The sequence below is a fragment of the Rhododendron vialii genome, chromosome 13a, assembly GCF_030253575.1.
Source record: "Rhododendron vialii isolate Sample 1 chromosome 13a, ASM3025357v1".
In the NCBI taxonomy this organism is placed as follows: Eukaryota; Viridiplantae; Streptophyta; class Magnoliopsida; order Ericales; family Ericaceae; genus Rhododendron; species Rhododendron vialii.
Genome location: NC_080569.1, coordinates 31,688,727 through 31,712,396, shown reverse-complemented (window position 1 = coordinate 31,712,396; position 23,670 = coordinate 31,688,727). Strand labels below are relative to the sequence as shown.

Genomic DNA, 23,670 nt, shown 5'->3' with positions numbered 1-23,670 from the left:
TTTTATCCCTTGTTATAATCCAACAAAAAAAGCTCCATTTTAATTTTTGCTTTAAACCCCCGAAAAGGCACGGCCGGCTCTGCTTATGGACTCACGTTAACCGGACCCGGGGTTATATTTGTCTCGTATATATACTCCCTATGTCCTGTATTTCATTTTGGACTATCCCTAAATAAGTGTCATTTTATAAAATTAGTGGATAAAAGTTGACACATTTTCTATTTTGCCCGTAAAAGTAAATTTTCTTTTAAAAAGTTTGATAAGTAAAAATGTAATAATGATATCTGCATAGAAGGTAAGTATAAAAAATAATACTTTAGAAATACAATTATATTAACTCCTAAACTGCATGAAATTGGACACTTAAAGGGGACGGATGGAATATATTTCATGGCCTCAAGATTCCAATTGGTGCACTTCTTATCTGCCACGCGGCATCCAAGGCTGGGACCCAAGTGCAACTGCTACTGCTCTTATAAAATTGCATATTCCTTTGGCCCCTGTTTTTCGTCATCTCAAGGCAGAGTCCCACTCACTCTGCGACTCTGCCCAACTTTGGAGAGCTGCGCACAGTTTCCCCACCAGGTAGTAACTAACTGCTCTTCTACATCTTTACATATATACAGAATCGGTATACAGAATCTTTTCAGAATCGGTAAGCCACCCGTCGGCGGCCGTAGCTTTTTCGCTTCATGTGCATCGTACGTGTTTGTATCTTAAGACTATCTGTTTTTTTTTATTTTTCAATTTGAGTGAAGTTCTCGTCTATTGTGGTCTGAACTTTGTCGTGTGTTGCTATTTGTTCTGGTTTTGATTGATTGAAATACTTTTCTGTGGTGAGGAAAAGGCTGATTTTTTTTGAAAGATGAGTAAATTTGAAGGCTATCATCAATCCATGGGTATGGGTTTTCCTTTTTTCAAATTCACAAATCAAATTACACCAAGAACTAAGTAACATAGTGAAGATTAACTTACCCAGAAAGACGTTTTATTGTGAAGATTCAATTTGGTCGATTATGGGTCATAATAGTAAACCAACCCATGGTACAAAAAAGCAAACCAACCCGTGAGAGAGAGAGAGAGAGAGAGAGAGAGAGAGAGAGCCACCAAGTGGGCTTGTGAGTTCAGGTAAAAATGTGCAAATGAGTTCAGGTACCCAAGATTCTGTTCAAAATTCAAATTCTCTCTCTATTGATTGTCTATTTGGAGGTATCTACAAGATTCCTATAGGAGATATGAGTCCAACGTGAACCGCGTTCAAAAAATGATGCCAGACGAAACAAGAATCGTTTAAAGAGTTTCGGAATTTAGATTTGCCAAACGAGGTCTTACTAGAGCAGGTGGTCTTCTCCGGACCAGAAATTACAGTTGTGGTCCCCAAATATTGAAAATTTGCAATTTAGTCACCAAAATTTAATCCTTTCAGCTTAGCCTCCAAAAAGTTCTGATTTTTGCATTTGACCCCCCGACTAGAAACAAAGACTCATTTGAGTATTAAGCTTTGAAAGTTCTGGAGCCATCAGTGAGTTCAGAATTTGAGTATTAAGCTTTGAAAAATTGTTAGGCTTCAGTGAGTCTGTTGAAGCATCTAATGCATACCCAAACCCAGAAAGGCCCCAGGAGATGGGACAGATAATAACAAGATGTTATTTGGTGAGACAGAGGCCGAGAAAAATAGGTTGTTGTTCTAAGAGGTGGCAAAAGAGCACAAGAAGTGGTTGTCCAATAGAGAGATGGAAAATAGATAGTTGTCTAGTGAAGTAGAGGAGGAGGACAGTGGACACGGGATGAATCTCACATGGACATTCAAGCTTGAGTGTAGGATAGGAGGTTAGGGGCATAATGGGAGAGCAGAAAGAGATACCCACCAAATGGGTATGTGAGATAGATTGATCTCTTATCACTCTTATGTAATTTGAATTATGGCAATAGGAATATTGTTTGTTCGGAATTCTCTCTGTCGTTTAAATTACAAAGTTTGTTTATTATTAGTTGGAATTGCATGCAGGCTATTGAAGAAATACTACAGTTGGTACTCATCAAAAGTAGGACCATCATGTATATTTTCAAGACAGATATCAATATCTACAAATTTGAATAGATCCATAAGCTGGTTCTGTAGTTTGTAACACCGACTTGAGAGAATTGGGGCAGGTATAGCCAAATTGAACTGGTTGATACCAAGGGGGTGATAAGTAGCTGTATCCATATCAATCTCAATAAAGTGATTCCATCTTGTCTCTGGCAATTTATACAAATGATAAATTGTACAGCAATCGACATGCTATTCCTTTTTACTTTTCTCATGTATGCTTTATATTAGCATACATGTTGTCTTACAAAATTTATTAATCAATAGTAAAAACATCAGTGATACATTTTGGAAAGTACTAAATAATAACTGATGAACTATTCGAAAACATGTATACATCTGAAATAGTGAAACATTTCAAAGCTTTAAAACCATTACCTTGAGAATTATTGGAGTTTGTCCCACATCGGTTAATTATCTCCTAAAATATAGGATATGAGCCTGGGCGGCCTCTCCACTCATTGCCAATTGGTTTTGAGTTGGATGCTTTAACAAGAATATCCAGCACGAGTCATGAGAGTGTCAGATATTAATCAAAGGCTTAGTGGTATACCAAGTAAAATGGATCTAAATCAAATTCCATTAATTTCTGTTGTCGTGTCGATTCCATTAAGTAGGTGGAACACAATTAAGATGCATTTCAGTAACTGGGGTTGTCTCTCTTGAATTCCTAAGGTTATTTTTTTTCCGTTTCTATTTCAGAACCGAAAGATGGACTACATGTATGGACCTGGAAGGAACCATCTCTTTGTTCCGGGGCCAGTCAATATCCCGGAGCAGGTCATCCGTGCAATGAACAGGAACAATGAGGATTATCGCTCTCCTGCCATCCCGGCATTGACAAAAACCTTAATTGAGGATGTCAAGAAGATTTTCAAGAGTACTTCTGGAACCCCATTTATAATTCCAACCACAGGTACTTCGTTGGTTAGAGCTATATAGTTTTCTCTTTTCAATATGATGCATTGGAGATACTGGTTTTTGTACTGCATAGGAATTAGTATTAGGCTTTTGGAGATCCAGTTGTCTTCCTTAGGAATTAGAATCAGTATTAGAAGTAGTGTTGAGGTGGTCAGAGCAACTTTGATAAAGTAAAATGAAGGCATGTCGATCCACTACTTTTCAGGTCTATTCATGTTATTTGAAAACTTAATGCATTGTAATTATTTTACATCTCATCAATTCTAACAGTACATTACAAGTCAATTTCTGCAACTCCAAAAACTTATTTTCAATGACTCTTTTGAATTCAATTTTATTCCTTTTCTAAGAAATGTCTAAGCATGTTGATGTCTCTGGTACATATAGGTACTGGTGCGTGGGAAAGTGCACTTACAAACACCTTGTCTCCTGGAGACCGGATTGTGTCTTTCCTAATTGGCCAATTCAGTTTGTTGTGGATCGATCAACAGCAACGCCTCAACTTTAACGTTGATGTGATTGAAAGCGATTGGGGTCAAGGTGCCAATCTTGATGTTTTGGCCTCAAAGCTGGCGGCAGATACCGCACATACTATCAAGGCTGTTTGCATTGTTCACAATGAAACAGCTACTGGAGTTACCAACAACTTGGCTACTGTAAGAAAAATACTTGGTAAGATTCATTTTCCAACATGCAGGGATCAAAATACGTTGTGGTATGTTGTTCCGGTTGTTAGGAAAAGAAAATGTTTTGGAAACATTTTCAACATGTTCTGGAAAAAATTCAAAAATTTAGCAGGAAATTTGGACATGTTTCAGCGTATTACGGATTGTATTGGTGGAACATTGAAATTTTGTGATTCCACTCATGATTCATTTTGCTCTCCTAGGAAATATAAACGTTTTCGTCCATCAAACTAAACGAAATGCTGTTGCTTGGCTACATCTTAGGTCTCATTTTCTGTTAAATAATGTTGAAATGATTACTGATTGTCTCCTGGCCATAAAAGCCAGCTTTTTAAATCACCATTGTGAACTTGAGTAACTTCATAATTGATGTCACCTACAAATCATGGATAAAAGAAGAGTATTTGGGAAAAGCATATAGATATGGATAAGGGCCTACAGAACTTTAGTGACCGAGTGCCTCCTTCATTTGTTTCCCCCATCAAATCCAGCTAAAAAACAAAAGCATGTGTTTTCTCCACCTTTTCACTGGATGGAGAGGGGAGTAGCAGTTTTCTCTTGAGGGAATATTTCTTGGCTACTCTAATAGGCGAAGCATTTTGAGAATCAGGCATTGTCCCGTATGTTGCTTAAATTTCAGAAAGATGCTCCATTTGATCTTTGTACTTAGAAAAATTCTCTACATTAAATCACCAAAAAAGCTTCACAGGTGTCAGAGATCATAAGAAACATGAATACCAAGTTGCATGAAAACATCTGGGCCATAAGTGAACTTTTTCTTTCAGTTCTTTTGGGAACTGAAAGCCCTTTAGTCGGAATTAAGCTATGTTGGTCATGACAAAGTCTGCTTTTTTGCTTGAAGAATAATTAGGTTTCGATTTGGTATATTAGCTTTTAGGAAAATTGGCTTGATTGCAGCAGTCATTCATTAGTCAATATTGTGCATGCATGATGTCTTGTGAGGCTTGGACAAGCTAGCTTGTCAATAAAAATTTCCAACTGGCCCCATGAATCATCTTCATCTGCGTGTCCTCAGATTTTGCTTTAGATGCAGCCCCCTGGGCTGGTTCACGTTGAAGTCTTAGCATGTAGGCTTTAGCACCAATGTTTTTATTATTATTTAATTGGCACCAATGTTGTTATTACAATATACTATTCATTTCAAGAGATAACACATGTTTTTGTGTCATTATTCTAAATCTTCTTCTCATTGTAGATCTGTTTTTGACAGTACAGATTGGCTATAAAGTGCATCTTTTAGCATACAACAAATTAGAATCTCCCAAAAACAAAAACATGCTTGCTTGGATTTTTCACTGTCTCATTATGCGTCCTCTTTTATATTGCTTTTGGTGTATCTAGTTGCAAATAAAGTTATCTTGTCTGTGGTCAAGTTGTTTTTTCATTTCATAGCAATTTTTTTTTCCAGTTTATCTGGGTTTTTTTTTTTTTAAACTCTGTAGTTAGATTGTTCTCATTTTCTTCACATGATTCTCAGATCACTATCAACATCCGGCTCTCTTTCTCGTTGACGGAGTTTCCTCCATTTGTGCGCTTGATTTTCGGATGGATGAATGGGGTATAGATGTGGCTTTGACTGGCTCTCAGAAAGCTCTTTCTATGCCCACTGGAATGGGGATTGTGTGTGCGAGCCCCAAAGCTCTTGAGGCCTCCCAGACTGCTAAGTCAGTTAGGGTTTTCTTTGACTGGAAAGATTACTTGAAGTTCTATAAGATGGGAACATATTGGCCATACACTCCTTCAATCCAATTGTTGTATGGACTTAGAGCAGCACTGGATCTCCTCTTTGAGGAAGGGCTTGACAATGTGATTGCAAGGCACAGCCGCCTGGGTAAAGCAACAAGGTAAGTTTACCTTTTCCCTCATAACATACCTCTAAGTCCGCCTAAATTGCATGAAGGATACATAATATAGATATTATTCATGGTTTTGTTCATGGGCCTTCCGACAAGTTCTGGTTGTCCTTCTATAGTCTTGTAGTATCTTCAAGTTCATACATTTATTTCATGACAGAGGTTCCACTATGTATGCTCGCCTTTTTGTTTCGGATAGTTGTTCAACTTCTATGTTTTAATGGATGGAATCTAGAGGATAATGTGGAGGGAACTAATCAGAACCCAATACCTAGTAAGACAATATACGAGTAATAGTGTTCAAGTAGTTGGATGGTTCAGGAATCTTTATTCTATTAGAATCTACTTTTTTAAACTTGAGTCCGAGATCTTGGGGTGGGATCAGATTCCTACTTGGTTTAAGAGAGTAATTCAAATTTGAATGAGTAGGTAATCAGGAATCCCTTTCCTATCAAAACATGTGCCAAATAGTGGAATCATTGCGACCCTGAGCCATATTTGGCTCCTCCTCAAGATTCCTACCATACAAATTAAGTCCATATACTGATATACCAAAAAGCAATATTTCTGATTAAAGTCTGCATGAAATTATCCTTCATGATTCCTATTTTACTGTGTTTTTCACTTCAAAATGCAGGCTTGCAGTGGAGGCATGGGGATTGAAGAATTGCACTCAGAAGGAGGAATGGTACAGTGACACGGTCACTGCAGTGCTTGTTCCTCCATACATTGATAGTTCAGAAATTGTTAGAAGGGGATGGAAAAGGTACAATTTGAGCTTAGGCCTTGGCCTAAATAAAGTTGCTGGGAAGGTTTTCAGAATAGGGCATCTTGGCAATGTAAATGAGGTATGGTTCCTTTCTTATACAGTTACATGCTTGTTTCGGATGACTTGGGGCTTAAAGCACGACTAAGATCAATAACTAAGGTTGCATTTAGGTTAATGGTTTGAATGGAGTGGATTTGGCATCACCGCATGACTTGTTTATTCTATTTGTCATTTATTTTTCCATGTGGGCAGTTCTGTGAGTGCCCAACTGAAGGCTGAACCAGATTTTCTCTTATTGCTGTTACTATCCATAACGTTCTTCCACAATGACTAGTTCAGCATCGCAAGACAGTTAGATGGGCTTAAGAATGCATATTTCGTGGTTTCATGATATTTTCCCCCTTTTCTTTGTTCTTCCCTTTTTCTTGTGTTTTTATGAAGAAGTGTTTGGGTCATGTATTTGTCCAAGGATCTACTACAAAAGAGGAAAATCTTAAAGAACATGAAGTGTAAAATCTAGATTCTCCATAAATCCCTCCACAAATCCATGATCCAACGTCACTTCTAGGGTCTTCTAAATTGCTTGATTTGGTCATGTATTTGTCAAAGGATCTACTATGAAAGAGGAAAATCTTAAAGACACGGAGAGTAAAATCTAGCTTCTCCTTAAATCCCTCCACAAATCCATGATCCAACGTCACTTCTAGGGTCTTCTAAATTGCTTGATTTGGTCATGTATTTGTCAAAGGATCTACTACGAAAGAGGAAAATCTTAAAGACACAAAGAGTAAAATCTAGCTTCTCCTTAAATCCCTCCACAAATCCATGATCCAACGTCACTTCTAGGGTCTTCTAAATTGCTTGATGCAAAACAATCTTAGAGAATACTATTTACAATCAAAACAAAAAAATATTGGAGAGTTTTATGTTCTCTTTCTTTGTTTGTTTGGTGACGAGGGTATCCAAGGCTTTTGCCCCGACTAATTACCTGGATTAGACACTGCATTCTGTTTTTAAAAGAAACTTAGGCATCAAAAGAGCGCAATGATATTCAAAAAAAATTCGCCATAAATTGTTTTCAACAATTAAATGAGGAGTACTACAGTTCTCATATCAGTTCATCAACTTTTTGTATCAACCACCTGCGTTACACCCAAATTGTGCTATCTTGCTACTGTTTCATCATGGACTGACTATACTATTGTTCATCCATGACCGAAATAGAACTGAACTTATCCTTATGCTTACTGGGGACTTGTGTTGGGAGTGTTTTTACTTCTTTGCCTGAACAGTAAATTAATGGGAAATTTTATTTTTTTGAGCAATGGTGGATATCATTTTTTGACAGCTTCAAAAATTGGTTTATATATTTCACTTTCGTCTCTAAAATTAGTTTATACTAAGTACTAGGTGTTTGATTTGTGAGAGTTTCATAGCACAACCATCGAGTGCACAGTTGGTTATGTAAAATATTCATTAGGTTGAGAACTATTGGTCGATAATGACTAGCTGAGCTCCTTGACCTGATCTATCAATATGCTTGTACGTATATATATTTGCACATTTCATTGCAGTTGCAATTGCTGGGGTGCCTCGCTGGAGTGGAAATGATACTTAAGGATGTCGGATACCCAGTGAAGCTTGGCAGCGGAGTGGCAGCAGCTTGCGCTTTCCTACAAAACACCACCCCCCTGATTGCTTCCAGGATTTGATCCCACCATCTTCTGCATATTCATGCAACTACTTTTCCTTCTTCTGGTCATTTTGCTTCGAGCAAACTCTGTAAAAATTACATACTTTGCATCTCCGTTGTTCCTCTGCTGGCACTCTTTTGAGGCTTTCTGGATGCTACTTCAATTTATATATGTTGCTTCCTGCTACTTTTTGTCCTGTTTTTGAATCTTATGTATATATAGTTTAACTTTGCTCAGAAGGTACAGGAAAATGCAATTTCTGAAGACTGATTTGAGGACTATACTATACATGTTAAAATCCACATCAGTCATTTCCATACTTGTGGCAGGCCAATACTCCCTGTGTTCCATATTGTTTGTCCCTTTCAAAGTTTCTACATTTTTAAGGGGGCCATGCGCATCTCTAAATACTCAAAGTTTCATATCTGAAGCAAGTTTTCAAGAAATTCCTCGAGTTTTAGCAAAACCTGCTCTCCAGGGTCAAGTCTTCGAAATTTTACACCCTTTTTGGCTGGACTTTTCAAAGACATTTCAAACTTCAATAGAGAACTAAACATTAAGGACAGGGAGTAATTTCTCATGAATTGTTGAACTAAATGTCGTTCCACCATGGGAGATGCATGAAAGAAGGAGATTGTAAAAACTGGAGATAATATAGATGGTGCATTATGTTCCTTTTAGTATATTGAAGGTTGTAGCTAGCCTCGCTGGTGAACAAGGGACGGGCATTAAGATATTCGTAATCTGGACCACATCGAACAATTCTAATATGGACACTGAATTCACCTCAAATAAATCAAACCGCTAATCTTGTAGAACCGCCAAATAGAATATTCATGCTAAAAAATGGGTTGATCAGAAACTGATACCAAACTAATTTACTTACATTTTCTTGAAAGAAAAAAAAAAAACAAATATTTGCCGATGACTATTACAAACAAGATGAACGCTTCAGAGTTCAGACTATTCGAAGCAACCCCGTAGTTCATTCAAATCACCAAAATTGCAAGGTCCAGTCCTAATTGAATCTGCAAGAAGACATTTGGTTTTGGAAATCCATACGTTTATCTAAAATTAGGATCCTCATGACTTTGATATGTGATCCTCATGATTTTGCTATGGAACTCAATAAGTTGAACGGTAAAAGCTTGGTTGAATGATGTTTGTCACAAGTGAAACACACAGGCAGACTATGACTGTCTATTTCATTTGTGACAAATACAATTCGTTCAATTGGATATCGATGTTCGATGAAATTAATTTTTTCAAGGGAGTTAAGCACATTGAGACTTACAAAATGAGCTGTTCGGATCCTCAATGGACCTGTGATCGATTCCATTTCGAGCCACACGAGAGAATCTCAACTCATGGCGTGAGGAGATCATAGTTTGTTTATTTGGAGAAGAAAAAAAGTCTAGAAACAATTTCAGACACAATTATGTCCGAAATTTGACCCCAACGATTCCAGACACACATATGTCCAGAATTGTATTTCAAACTTGTGTCCGAAATAAGCTCATGTCCCCAGAATGGCAGATGCTCAGTGGGTGCAGAGCTGCCGATTCGACCGTTCATCTCGACAATCAGAGGCTCGGATCTTAACGAACCATGGACGTTTCAAATTTGTATGCGCTCACATTCAATCCGAGCTGTTCGCACTGAGATGAACTGCCGGATCGACCACTCGACATCGCTGCGCAAGAAGAAAACGCTCGGCCGCATCCCCTATCCCCACCATTTACCAATTTACCATTGGAGGAATAGGGAGTACGAGTATAAAAACAGTAAAGCTACAGTTCCCGATCGGGGAATCCCGATCGGAATTTCGACGTCCCGCCGGGCCCACTCCGACCACCGGACGGCTCGGATCAACAGTCCGGTGACCGGAGTGGGCCCGGCGGAACGTCGGGATTCCGATCGGGATTCTCCGGTCGGGAAGTGTAGACTTTCTGGTATAAAAATTGGAGTAAACCAAACCCACAGCCACAGGAACCTAGTGGGTCCCAGTTAAAAAGATGCCAATTTGGGGACCATACCCCCTTGCATCCCCATTGCTCCACGCCCACAGCGATGAGATTGACACCTCACCCAATCCCACCTCCTAATCATCAACAAATCCACCCTCGGAAATTCAACGTCCAAATTTCCGTGCCCCTTTAAAAAACGTGTGTCGAGGTGTCCCCTTCGTCTCATCCGCGTTTCTCTCTCTCTCTCTCTCTCTCTATATATATGCGGAACTTTCCTGCTTAAACCGCCGAAAGTCCTCAAAATCCCACCTTTAAAACGTCCTCAGCTTTTCTTCCTCTCAATTTCTACATCATCATTCAAACTTCAAACGGAAGGAAGAAAAAAAGAGATGGCTTTCCAAGAAAATGAAGAAACCGATCAGTTCGATCGCTTGCCCGACGCCATTCTCCGCGTCATCTTCAACAAACTGCGGGACGCCCGTTCCCTCACCCGATCCATGTCCGTCTGCAAGCGCTTCGCCGAAATAATCCCCGAGAACGACACCGTCTCCCTCACGATCCCTCGCAGAATCGCCCTCAAACGACAACCACAGCCGTGCAACGACTTGGTCGCCACGAAGTCGAGCTGCTCCGGCTCTCGCCGCGAATCAGGAGGATCTCCGACTGATTCGAAAAGTGTTTTCAAGAGTTTGATTCATAGAATCGTGACGACGCCGATCCGATTCATTCTTCGTGGTATTTTCTCTTCGAAATCCTCTCGATTTGGTAATGATGATGGGGCCGATTGTCCATTCTACTCGCCTAATGAGGTTTTGAAGAATTTTAAAGAAATCCAGTCGCTGCGAATTGAGATTCCGACAGGCGAGATCGGATCGGGCGGCCGAGATTCGTTGCTGAGGTGGAGAGCGGAGTTCGGGAGCGAGCTCCAGAGCTGCGTGATTTTCGGAGCCAAATCTCTCCGCAGGACGTCTCGAAACCCTAACGACGGCAAAGGAATCGACGAGCAAGGACAGCTACAACGAAATCGATCGGAAGATGAGGTTTTGATCGGTGACGACGAGCTGAAGTTGAGGATCGTGTGGGCGATATCGTGCTTGATTTCCGCGTCGGCGAGGCATTACTTGTTGCAGCGAGTGGTTTCGGAGCATTTGATGGTGAGGAGAGTGGTGATCGGGGACGGGAGCAAGCAGGGGATGGTGAGGATGGAGAGAGAGCAGATTGAGGAGTTGAGGAAGAATGTGGATTTGGAGGCGGAGGCGGAGAGGAGGCCGGTGCCGGCTTTGAATATGAAGCTGTGGTATGTGAAGGAGTTGGAGGTGAGGGAGGGGTGGGTGGTGGAGGGGGCGACGGTGCTCGTGATTAGGCCGGCGGAGGAGGGGGAGAAGAAGAAGGCGAAGGAGGAGAGAGATTGTGATTTGGTGTCTAGGGTTTGGAATGGTGGTGGTGAGGAGGAGGAGGAGGCGGAGGAGAGGGTGGTTGGTGAGGCTGTGAGGGAAATGATGAAGAAGAAGAGGGCTTGTACTCTGGAAATGAACTCATTTTGAGTTGTTCTGAGTTTGTTGAATGTAAATTGGTTTTTGATTTTGACATTTTGGTTGTTTGTTTCACACATTGTAAATTCTAAATGAGACCAATTAAGTAAACAAAATACTACTCCATAGCTTTTCAATATTTGATTTCCATGTTGATGTAGGGAAGCTTTTGATATTTGGGATTGGGTCAGAATCCTCTCTAGTCCAATAATTTGGACCGTACAAGACAGTCCAGATCATTGATATAATCAATGATTCGAATTTGCTCATCAATCATTACTTGTAAGAGTTTAAAAATATAGTAGTAAAAACATTCATTGCATCAAATGAACAGTACCAATTAGGACCGTCTCCTCCGGTCCAAAACATAGAACGGAGAGGATCCATTTCCTTTATGCATCCGAAGCCATTCGATACATATAGGTCCCCATCCATCGAAAGGCTCCAAACCAGTTGTTTCCGGAATTATTTTTTAAAGTTCTGTTCATAGTTGTTTTATTCTATTTATTTGGATAAGGCCCTTATATTCCATGCCTCTATATCATTTTGGAGTATTTCTAATTCCCAAAAGGAACAACATCATCTTCTCTACTACTAACCCTGCTCTTCCTGCTCAACTCTGTTATTTCCAAGTAGCTAAGGCGTATTCCTTGATAATTACTCCATAATGATATGTTTGGAATCCAGGGAGAGAAAGAGAATGGAAGAGAAAACTAATAAGAGGAAAGACATGGAATCATGGAAAACAATTTCATCCCTTTTCTTCTCTCCTTCCTCTCAATTTCATTGCAACGTCGGATAATTCTTTCCTGTAGATCCAAAAAACGAAAAAGCTAATTTTCCTTGACTTTCCTTTTTTTCCTTGCAAAACCAAACAGAAGAAAATACTAAAGCTTTCTTTGCAATTCCTCTTCACTATATGTTCCTTCATTTCTCTTTCTTTCCATAAGTTCCAAACAGACTAGTATATGATATGAAACCCAAATGATCTTTTGGGTATTCAGAAGATCCGGCCAAACTGGTTAGAATACAGTACGTAGTTGAACAAAAATTAAATTTTTGGGAATCGACGGAATTTTGGGCAGCGCATCCTGTACCTCGCAAAAAATCCGTTCACTGATATTTCCTGAAATAACAGTCCGTATCACTGCTTTTTCATCTAATTTCCCAAAACCAGGTTCATTCTTTGTCAACCGGTTGATCCTCAAGAGCCTAGATTCATTAGAATTCCTCAACAACAGTCCTAAAGCTTTTTCATATGACTGGCCCGTGATTCCTTGCATTGATTTCCCTCAACCACATACAACACACCAATACGTTTCCCAATCCTAGCCGTCGAGACATTTATTATGGTTAAATTTCCTTCTCTATATCAGTTACATCCAGATTCTTACAGTGCAAAGAATTACACCTCCCACAGCAGGAAGTTTCCAGGGAAATTTAACAGGTATTTCAACGCAATCTCTACTTCAAAGTTGCAAAATCACATCACCATGACCAGAATTCACCTCCTCAAAACAAATTTTTTACTACTTCATATCATAAAAAATTGGTTCACAAAGAAGATAGAATAAGCTAGCACACAGCAAACAACTGCCAGAATAAACTGAATGTGGCCATTATTGCCAACTTCCCCGTCAAGGTGGTTGGCCCATGAAACTTTGAAAAGTTTTGATACTGAACACAACGGTAAAAGTTGCGAGTTAACACAATCAACAACAGTACACATAATGATGATGCCAAAGTCACCAGGTCAAACAGGGTTGAAAAGAATTATACAAAACCAACCAAAAATACACCCATATAAAGAAAAGGTAAAGCAAGATAATCTGCAGCAGATACAATCATACAAGATGGTCCCTCCATAAACTAACAATTTTTGAACTCCTTTTCTATTTCTTTACTTCTGATTTTGTGCCCGCATTTTCTTTTACGTTTTCCCTCTTGTTGTGGTGATGTTATCGTATTCGTTTGTATGCACTGGAAAGAGACATTGTTAATCAAAGTACGGTTATATTCATGAAGTACTGTGTCTAGTTACAAGTGAGGGAAACATGTCTCAACTTTCCTCATTCCTGAGCACTAGAAATCAGTCATGGAAATCTGGGTAGACTGGGTTGCACTAGAAATAAACTTACTTAAATCAAGTTTCGTTATCTGCATCCAAAGCCTAATTCCACTCATAAGGAACCACCAAAACAACCTCATCCATAGGTAGATGGTAGAATTCAGCGTGTTACTAGCGGCCAGACCCTCAACTAACAAGCAACAGTATGCATAGGGAGTGGTTCCTAAAGGCTACAACACTTAAAACTCTTTGGTAACTCCAGACGCGTGAATTTGATCTATGCAACCGTCTAACTACCACTGCGTTTTTCCTTCTGCTTTGACGCTGATATTTAAGACTGGCTCCCCGACCCATAATGATTTCAAATAGTAGCAGCATTAATATTCGAGATTTCAAACAACCTCTAATTCAAAGCAGTATCCTTGAAAATTCGCCCAACAATGTAGACACATTTAGAACAATTCATGTTCATATACTACTTTTCATATAATTTCATCACTAAACTCCTATCACGCTCATTAGTCTTATATTCAACTGACTAGCATTGCAGGACAAGGTTCTTATTTGGTCAGTCAAATTATTTCGATACCGGCTTTGTAGCTTTTCAGAATTTGCACCACTGCTTCTGAAAAAACACCTCGTTCTTCCGCAAATGCATCCACCATGGCCAACTGGGCGTCAGACTCAGAATCATCACCACGACACAGTTTGACGTGAACAATGGTCACCCCTTTCATCACATACCCAGACATAGGGAGCTGTAAAACAGGCACACTCCCAACCCTAATAGACTCTTGCCGTGGCACTGCCTCTTCTGGGCACTTAATGTCGTTCTTGAAAGCATTCCTGCAATCCACAAGCTTTTCACCACCCAAATAGAGCCTCACCCCTTTGTTCGTCGAATCGGTGATGGTAATGCTCTGAAGCATCGGGTAATTACGGATACCACGAGACAAGATTAGTAGCCACCACAGTCCCTCTTTTACACAATCCATGGCTAGATATAATCGGCGAAACTGCTCTTCCTGAGTTACCTCATTCTCAGTTTTGTCGTCCTCTGCTTCTTCTTCTTCTTCTTCGTCTTCTTCTTCAGATTCCATCCTTTTAGAGAGAGATGCTGCGTAGAGAAACGTGAGGCTGTCCAGATCTGAGGTGAATTTGGCACCCCATTTGAAAACAGAATCCTTGTTGGCGTCGAAATCGGAGACAAGGTCGAGATTCAGGGATCGAATCTGAGTCAACTTCGCGAAGAACTCGAGGTCACAAACATTCCCCGACAAGGAAAGGCAATCCACGACGTTCGTTTTGATGGAGACAGTTTGGATGAGAGGGATGAGGGAAGAGAATCGGTTAGAGACCACCAAGCATCTGCACAGCCACTTGATGTCGGAAAGCTTGTCGAAGATGTTGACTACGACGTCGTCCGGCAAGCGCTGAAAGTGGTTCTCTTCTTCTACGTTCTTCTTCTTCGCCCAGTTTTCCATGGATACAGCTCTCTCTCTCTCTCTCTCCCTCTCTCTCTCTCTCTCCTAGTCTGTAGTTTCTCTATCAACTGTAGTAATTGCTGTGTCTCGCTTGCTCTGTGATCAACTCGAAACCCTAGCGAGAATTTCTGGAAACGCTAGTATTTTTAAGTTCTCTGTTCTCGTTTTGCAGAATGGACCAACGGAATTGGCGACCATGTTAGAATTTCGTTAAGTTAAATATCTTGGGGAGTGATTTTCCCTTTTTTTATATCCACTCTTTTTATTTTTTATTAGTATTAAAAGTGTTATATATTTTTATTAAAAGACAAAAAAAAGGACTATGAAAATTATTTTCCCAATATCTTTTGGTAATCAATATACAGTCAAAATTATTTATGTTACTCTTGTATATCGGTTAAATTTTCCTACACTACGTTTGGAGTTGTTTAGAAATAGTCATTCTTTTTTTAAGGAGATAAAAAATTATGGAACAAGTATTGAACATTATATGGATGTATTCGGCAATGCGCCTTCTACTTAAGACGCATTTGTATAGTCCAAAAGTTTAAGATTACAAATAGAAGAATAAAAGAATTTAGCATGAAACGAATCACGCGGGATAGATTATTTGAATTATTATTTTTAAAATATTTTACGTACAATGTTGCAGGGTCCTATTTGTTATAATGCTCCATTTTAGGGAAATTTTCAAAATGGCACATGAACTTTGCACCAAATATCACAGAGACACTTGAACTTAAATTTATTTCAATTAAACACTTGTACTAACAAAATCTCCAAATTTAGACACCTGAACTTAAATTTATTTCAATTAAACACCTGTAGAACTTAAATTTATTTCAATTAAACACCTGTACTAACAAAATCCCCAAATTTAGACACCTGAACTTAAATTTATTTCAATTAAACACCTGTACTAACAAAATTTCTAAATTTAGATCCCCGCCGTTATATTTCGTCCAAAAAATTGCTGACATGACATCTCCAATCTGTTTAAGTTGCCTCATTGCACATGTTTCCAATAAGGGACGATGCACCCAAGCGAAACCCATAGTCAAACTTCATCGTCCCCTGTTGGAAACAGTGCAATGGAGCAACTTAAACAGGTTGGAGATGCCATGTCAGCAATTTTTTGGACGAAATATAACGACGGGGGTCTAAATTTGGAGATTTTGTTAGTACATGTGTTTAATTGAAATAAACTTAAGTTCGTTTCGAGGTCAACATGTTTTACTTCGTAACATTCTTTCACAAAAAGATAATGGAGTTGAATTCAGAACTTCAACGAATTATGTCAAATGATTGATGAGATTTGGATACCGAAACTGACTGTTTCCTACTAACAAACTAGACATAACCCACTGGCTTTGTTTGGTAATGGCGATTTGAACAGTTTAATCGGTATTCCTTGCCTCCCTAATGCCTAGGGCTGACCCTATTTAAAATCACCGCTGACGAAGGTGATTTGTTGCTCAGGAGGAGAGCTGAGTTAGGGAGGAGACTTAAAGAGCTGTGGGACATTTGTAGCAAAATAAACTCCGTAAGATTTTGCAAAACCCTAAAGATGACAAAGAAAATAAGAAATCGATGGAGAAAAATGCCAAAATGATTTTATGTATTATTTTCTCACTTTGTACATTCAAAATGCCAATGGGCAAGAGGAAAAATATAGCTTTACAAAAGGCTACTGATTTTGCCACTCTCTTTTTTGTTAACGTCACTCCCTTGCAAGTGTATTTGTATTTTTGGTACATTTGCAAAGGAGTGACGTTAACAAAAAAAGAAAGTGACAAAATTATTTTCCTTACAAAATTATTATTAGCTTGATTTTCCAATGTAATTGCAGATAGAGAGAAAGTGAAAGCTATTATAATGACAACAGTAGAGCTTTTGATGTGATTGCAGATAGAGAGAACGTGAAAGCTGAAATAATGACAACAGTCCACGGGGGAAAGAGATCGACCCGAAACCTCTAACTTCGTATTGTGTTTACGGGTTGTGTCCAAAATTTCAATCCCTACCTATCTTCACAATCATTTTGGTGCCCATTTAATTCCAAGGGAAGCATTAACTCTAGGGATGGGCATCGTGTCGTGTCGTGTCATTTTGTGTTCGTGTCAGAATTCTATCAACCTTAAGCCGACCTGTTTAGCTTTTTATGTTATCGTGTCGTGTTCTATTCATGTTCCGTAGAGAAATAGCCAATCTTAATCCGCTAACTTCGTTTTGGGTTCGTGTTGTGTTATTATGTCCTTTCATAAATTCTCAATTCACGTTGTATCGTATCGTGGTTGTGTCGTGTTCGTGTCGTGTCATCTCGTGTTCGTATTAGAATTCTCTCACCCGATCCTTTTAGCTTTTTTTGTTGTCGTGTCGTGTCATATCTGTGTTTTGTGTCAGAAATAGCTTATCCTAGCTCGCTAATTTCGTGTCGGGTCGGAAATTCCCACACCTAATTACCTCTACGACTAATCCTGCACTTCTTCATAGCTTTACTTCTAACCTTACTTGCCTCTATATCATTTAGGAGTACGTTTGGAATCTAGGGAGAGAAAGAGAATTAAAAAGAGAGAAGAGATGGAAAACAACGTTCCTTCCCTCTTCTTTTCTCCTTCCTTGCATTTTCATTGCTATGTTGGATATTGTATATCCAAAAAGCTAATTTTCCTCAACTTTCTTTTCATGTTCACTGACAATTTCTGAAATAAACAGTCGATATCACTGCTTTTTCAGATAATTTCTCAAAACCAGGTTCACCATTGCCAATAGGTTGATTCTAAACAGGCAAGACACTCTAAGGCTCCGTTCCGGAAACCTTCTTAAAAAATAAGTACTTATTTTGCCACTTCTCATTCAAAAATAAGAAGGGTCATTCCACAAAATTCAAATAAAAAGTTTCTTTCACATTTTCAAACTCAAAAATAATGCAAATGAAAAAAAAAAGTTCAATTTTTTTTGCACCGTATTAAAAATCTCAATGAGATCTATCAAACAAGATCCATAATGGTAGGAAATTATTTGCGTAAACACATAATTTTTGAGCTTGAAATTGCCTTATACAAAAAATAAGACTGTTGCTATGATAATGGGCGCCAGCGGAGGGAAATCGTACCGGCGGCCACGCCGGGCCGTATCCGGCCACCGGACGGCCGATCCAAGCCGTCCAAAAATTCTAAAAAAAAAAAACGAGGGTGCTTATGAGGGAATCAATGGCATCCGAGGTGTGTAGGGTGCTTGATCCGAGCACCCCTTTTCCGTGTATATATGATCAAGCACCCTACACGGAAAAGGGGTGCTCGGATCAAGCACTCTACACACCTCGGATGCCGTTGATTTCCGCGTTGGCCCTCTTGTTTTTTTTTTTTAGAATTTTTGGACGGCTCGGATCGGCCGTCCGGTGGCCGGAGACGGCCCGGCGTGGCTGCCAGTACGATTTCCCTCCTTGGCCGGTCGGTACCTATATAAATTCTTCCAAAATAAGTAGCAGCCTTCTTATTTTCCGGAGCAAGCCTTCTTATTACACAAAAAATAAGTTCTTATTTCATTTCTGGAACGGGCTCTAAGACAGCATTAACAGTGGAGTAGTACTTGAGTCCTTAACAGGCAGTACACCTAAAGCTTCTTCCAATGACTGGGCTGTGACACCCTGCATTAGAATTAGAATTAACATCAGCCACACACACAATGACAATACTCTTCCCAGTCCCAGGCTTCTAGTCATCCCCTATGGTTTGATTTTCATCATCTATTTTAGCTACACTCCAATTCCTGCCGTGCAAGAATTCCACATTCTACAGCAGGAAGTTTTCAGTGAAACATACCAGGTATTTCCAATCTCCATTAGAAAATTACAAATCGATAACATCACAAGGAGAATAAAAATCCCAACTAGGTTGAGACCTGATCCCTCGACAACCATATAGCTTTACACTTCTAACATTCAAAATGAGATTGCGCAAGAGGAAAAAAGATAGCTTTACAAAAAGTTCCTGCTTGATTTTCCTTGGGATTTTGGGGAACATTTGATATAAATATAGAGAAAGAAGTGATGACTGAAAAGTTCTACGATGGCATAATGCATGTTATATATCGAACCCCAAATTGGAAAAGTAGATTGATATGAGGGAGAAGAAGGGCGAGGACAAAAAAATTGTCGTGATTTAATCACAAGCAACATTTTCCTGTATATCATTATCAGGTGATTCCCCTGCTATTTCATACAATTCCCAAAACCAGGTTCATTCATTGTCAACAGGTTGATCCTCGAGAGCACAGACGTCATTAGAATTCCTCAAACACAGCCCTAAAGCTTTTTCCTATGACTGGCCTGTGATTCCTTGCATTGATTCCCCTCAACCACATACAACACACCAAAACTTTTCCCAATGCTAGCCGTGGAGACATTTCTTGTGGTTAAATTTCTTACTCTATATCAGCTACATTCAGATTCTTATAGGGCGAAGAATTCCACCTCCCACAGCAGGAAGTTTCCAGGAAAATTTAACAGGTATTTCAATGCAATCTCTACTTCAAAGTTGCAAAATCTCTTCACAATGACCTGAATTCACCTCCTGAGTAAAAAAATCTGCCACTTCATATCAAGCTAGCACACAGCAAACAAAGAAGATAGAATAAGCTAGCACACAGCACAGCAAACAAAGAAGATAGAATAAGCTAGCACACAGCAAACAACTGCCAGAATAAACTGAATGTGGGCATTATTGCCAACTTCCCTGTCAAGGTGACTGGCTCATGAATCTTGGAAAGCTTTCCATAAAATACAAATCCATGGAACTTTGAAAAGTTAAAACACACAAAACCAACAGAAAATACACCCAGATAAAGAAATGGCAAAGCAAGATAATCTGCAGCAGCATGCCAGCAGATACAATCATCCAAGATGGTCCCTTCATAAACTAAGAATTTTGAACTCCTTTTGATTTTGACCCCACAATTTCTTTTACATTTTCCTTGTCGTTGTGGCGATGCTATCATATTCGTTTGTATGCACAGGAAAGAGACATTGTTAATCGAAGTACGGTATATACAAGTAGTGCTATGTCTGGTGACAATTGGGGGAAATCGTATGTCTCCACTTTCCTAATTCCTGAGCACTAGAAATTAGATACAGAAATCTGGGTTCGACTGGTTGCAGTAGAAATTAACATATATCGAGTTGTATCTGCATCCAAAGCCATATTCCACTAATAAGGAACCACCAAAACAACCTCGTTCATAATTAGGCGGCAGAATTCAGTTTGTTTCTTGTGGCCAGACCCTCAACTAACAAGAAACACTATGGATAGAGAATGGTTCCTAAAGGCTACAACACTAATACTCTTTGGTAACTATAGATGTGTGAATTTTATCTATTCAACCGTCTAATTACCACTGCGTTTGTCCTTCTGCTTTGATGCTGAAATTTAAGATTAGCACCCTGACCCATAATGATTTCAATATAAGCAGCATTAATATTCAAGATTTCAAACAAACCTTCAAATCAAAGCAGAATCCTTGAAAATTCTTCCAACAATGGAGACACATTTACAACAATTCATGCTCCTATACTACTCATATAATTTCATCACTAATTTAGTGCTGGAACATTTTGATACCGTCCTTGTAGTTTTTCAGAATCTGCACCACGGCTTCCGAAAAAACACCTTGTTCTTCCGCAAATGCATCCACCATGGCCAACTGGGCGTCAGACTCAGAATCATCACCACTAGACACGTGAACAATGGTCACCCCTTTCATCACATACCCAGACTTTGGGAGCTGTAAAACAGGCACACTCCCAACCCAAACAGGCATATTCTCTTGCGTCCGTGGCACTGCCTCTTCTGGGCACAGAATGGCATTCCTGCACTCCACAAGCTTTTCACCACCCAAATAGAGCCTCACCCCTTTGTTCATTGAATCGGTGATGGTAAGGCTCTGAAGCATCGGGTATTTCAGGATAACACGACACAAGATTCGTAGCCACATCATTGCCTCTTTTGCGCAATCAAAGGCTAGATGAAATCGGCAAATCTGCTCTTCCTGAGTTATCTCATTCTCAGTTTCATCGTCCTCTTCTTTTTTTTTCTTCTTCAGATTCCTTCATTTTAGAGAGAGATGCTGCGTAGAGCAACGTGAGGCTGTCGAAATCTGAGGCGAGTTTGGCACCCCATTTGAAAACAGAATCATTGTTAGCGACGAAATCGGAGACAAGGTCGAGATTCAGAGATCGAATCTGAGTCAACTTCGCTAAGATCTCGGGGCCCCAAACATTCAATGGCGAAGAAGGAAGCTTGTGGAAGTCTCGAGGAATGGAAACGTAATCCCCAGCATTCGCTTTGATGGAGACTTTATGGACGAGAGGGATGAGGGAAGCGAATCGCTTGCAGACCACGAAGCTTCTGCACAGCCATTTGATGTCGGAGACCTTGTCGAAGATGTTTACTGCGACGTCGTCTGGCAAACGCTGGAACTGGTTCTCTTCTTCTTCCTTCTTCTTCGCCCAGTTTTCCATCGACACAGCTCTCTCTCTCTCTCTCTCTCTCTCTGGTTTCTCTACTGTAATTGCTGTATCTCCCTAGCCTAGCCCACACAATATGTGTGGGCTTGTAAATGGACTTGGGTTTCTGGGTGTGGCAATCCATGGTTCATTTTGGCAATAAACGGCTCAGGTCGGTAGGGGTCGAGATAAAATCCGCATCATTAATCGCAAAATGAACGGTTCGGATGTCGCATTAAAGAGGTGTAATACGGCTGTGCACCCTTGCACCCTCGATCCCATGTGTAAATGGGTTTGTAATATAGACTTGTTGATTTCATTACAAATCTTACAAAAATCAATATGCATTTAGGAATATCTATAAATTTTAATCTTACACATCAATAAACTATTCACACGTTACTACGTTGCGCATAGCACTGTTTTATTTTTTATTTTTGAACCGCTAGCACTGTTTTATTCATTTTGATTTTGTAACAAATAATTATGTAAAATTTTGAATAAATTTCAAACATTTTATGGCATTGGTAATGTGCCTTCTTCTTAGGACGCATTAATTTGATCTAAAAGTTTTAAAACTACAAATAGGTGAATATAAATTTTGCACGAGGTGATTGAAAGGGATTTGGCTATAAAATATAGAAATTTTTTTGTGAGAAATGACGACCCTAGGTGACGGTCTCGTTTGCCCGTGCCTAGGGCCATCGCAAATTGTGGTAATTCGTTGCTCAGGTGGAGAGTCGAGTTAGAGAGTAAACCCAAGAGTTATGTGATATTCAAACCAAAGTATCTCCATAAGAGTTCACAAAACCCTAAGGATGACAAAGAAATCCACGTACAAAAGTATTAAAATGATTTTATGTTTTATTTTTTCACACTTTGTACGTTCAAAATGAGATTGGGTAAGAGGAAAGAATTTAGCTTTTACAAAAATATTCTTAGCTTAATTTTAAGTGAAAGCTATTACAACGGCGACAATGCAAAAGAGAAAGAGGTTGACTCAAATCCTCTAACTCCATCTTGTGTTAACGGGTGTCCAAAATTTCCAAGGACTCGGGGGCTCTAAGGGACAGCAACTGCTGTCCCGGCCGAGTGAGACCCACTTCGGTTTCGCTCCGATGACCGGAAACGTTCACTTCGTAGAGCTTGTCGAGTAGAACAACTCTGCAAAATATTAGCTCAATTGGATATCATTAAGTGCCTAATTTAAACACTTATAACTTGCCAATAACGTGGGTTCCAATGGATTTGATTCAGTATTTTGGATCCATTCTTTTCAAGATAAAAATGTTTCAATTTGGCACTTAATGATATTTGATCAAGCTGATTTTATGTAGAGTTGTTATACTTGACAAGCTCTACAAAGTGAACATTTTCGATCATCGAAGCAAAACCAGAGCGGGTCCCACTCGGCTAGGACAGTAGGTGCTGTCCCTCAAGAGGGCCGCCCCTGGGTTCAAATTTCCAACCCTTTCCAACCCTATCTATCTTCATAATCATTTTAGTAATTAATTTCATGCACTTCTGCCCATTTAATTCGCAAGAGGAGCATTACCTCTACTAATAAGCCTGCATTATAAGGGTATGCTTGGAATCTGAGAGAGAGAGAGAGAGAGAGAGAGAGAGAGAGCTGAAATTAAAGAAAAAGAAGATGGGAAAAAATGATGTTCCTTCTCAGTTTCCTTACCTTTCTTTTCTTTTTATCTTTCCTTTCATTTTCATTGGAATGTAATAAATAACTGTCAACATTATCGGATATATCAGCCGATCCTACAGCTGGTTGATCATCAAGAGCCCAGACGACATACTACGCATGGTATGTCCTCGTTAATAACTTCGAGAAGCACACATTTGGTGCGGTATAGCTAAAAACGTTTAGAGATCGACATCAAGCACAGGCATCCAATAACACACCCGAGCTACGACAAGCCACACCCTTACTTGAGTCATCAACACCACATGTAAAGCTTTTTCCTACTGCGCTGTTATTGTCCCTAATTCCCAGTCCTAGCCTTCGACTCATTTCCTATGCTTGGATTTTCATTCTCTATTTTAGCTACATTCATATTCCAACAATGTGA

At 39.5% G+C, this 23,670-nt stretch overlaps 3 protein-coding genes across 5 annotated transcripts; 2 read left to right on the top strand and 1 right to left on the bottom strand.

Moving 5' to 3' along the window:
• The first annotated feature begins 395 nt into the window (after positions 1-395).
• LOC131314517 (serine--glyoxylate aminotransferase) lies at positions 396-8,222 on the top strand. 3 transcript variants are annotated; one of them, XM_058343203.1, is made up of 6 exons: positions 396-585; positions 2,795-3,008; positions 3,401-3,685; positions 5,198-5,564; positions 6,211-6,421; positions 7,917-8,222. In XM_058343203.1, the coding sequence occupies exons 2-6, from the start codon at positions 2,804-2,806 to the stop codon at positions 8,052-8,054; spliced, it is 1,206 nt and encodes a 401-aa protein (XP_058199186.1). In that variant the 5' UTR covers positions 396-585; positions 2,795-2,803; the 3' UTR covers positions 8,055-8,222. The 3 variants fall into 3 exon arrangements, with proteins under 3 accessions (XP_058199186.1, XP_058199187.1, XP_058199188.1); XM_058343204.1 differs by lacking the exon at positions 396-585 and adding an exon at positions 646-701; XM_058343205.1 differs by lacking the exon at positions 396-585 and adding an exon at positions 1,319-1,340.
• Positions 8,223-10,227: 2,005 nt separating this feature from the next.
• Positions 10,228-11,674, top strand: LOC131314516 (F-box protein At4g18380-like). Its single transcript, XM_058343202.1, has one exon. The coding sequence runs from the start codon at positions 10,393-10,395 to the stop codon at positions 11,545-11,547; it is 1,155 nt and encodes a 384-aa protein (XP_058199185.1). The 5' UTR covers positions 10,228-10,392; the 3' UTR covers positions 11,548-11,674.
• Positions 11,675-12,940: 1,266 nt separating this feature from the next.
• LOC131314127 (F-box protein AUF2-like) lies at positions 12,941-15,087 on the bottom strand. The gene is made up of 3 exons (XM_058342621.1): positions 14,193-15,087; positions 13,120-13,212; positions 12,941-13,002 (listed from the first exon to the last, which is right to left on the bottom strand). The coding sequence occupies exons 1-3, from the start codon at positions 15,085-15,087 to the stop codon at positions 12,941-12,943; spliced, it is 1,050 nt and encodes a 349-aa protein (XP_058198604.1).
• Positions 15,088-23,670: the final 8,583 nt, after the last annotated feature.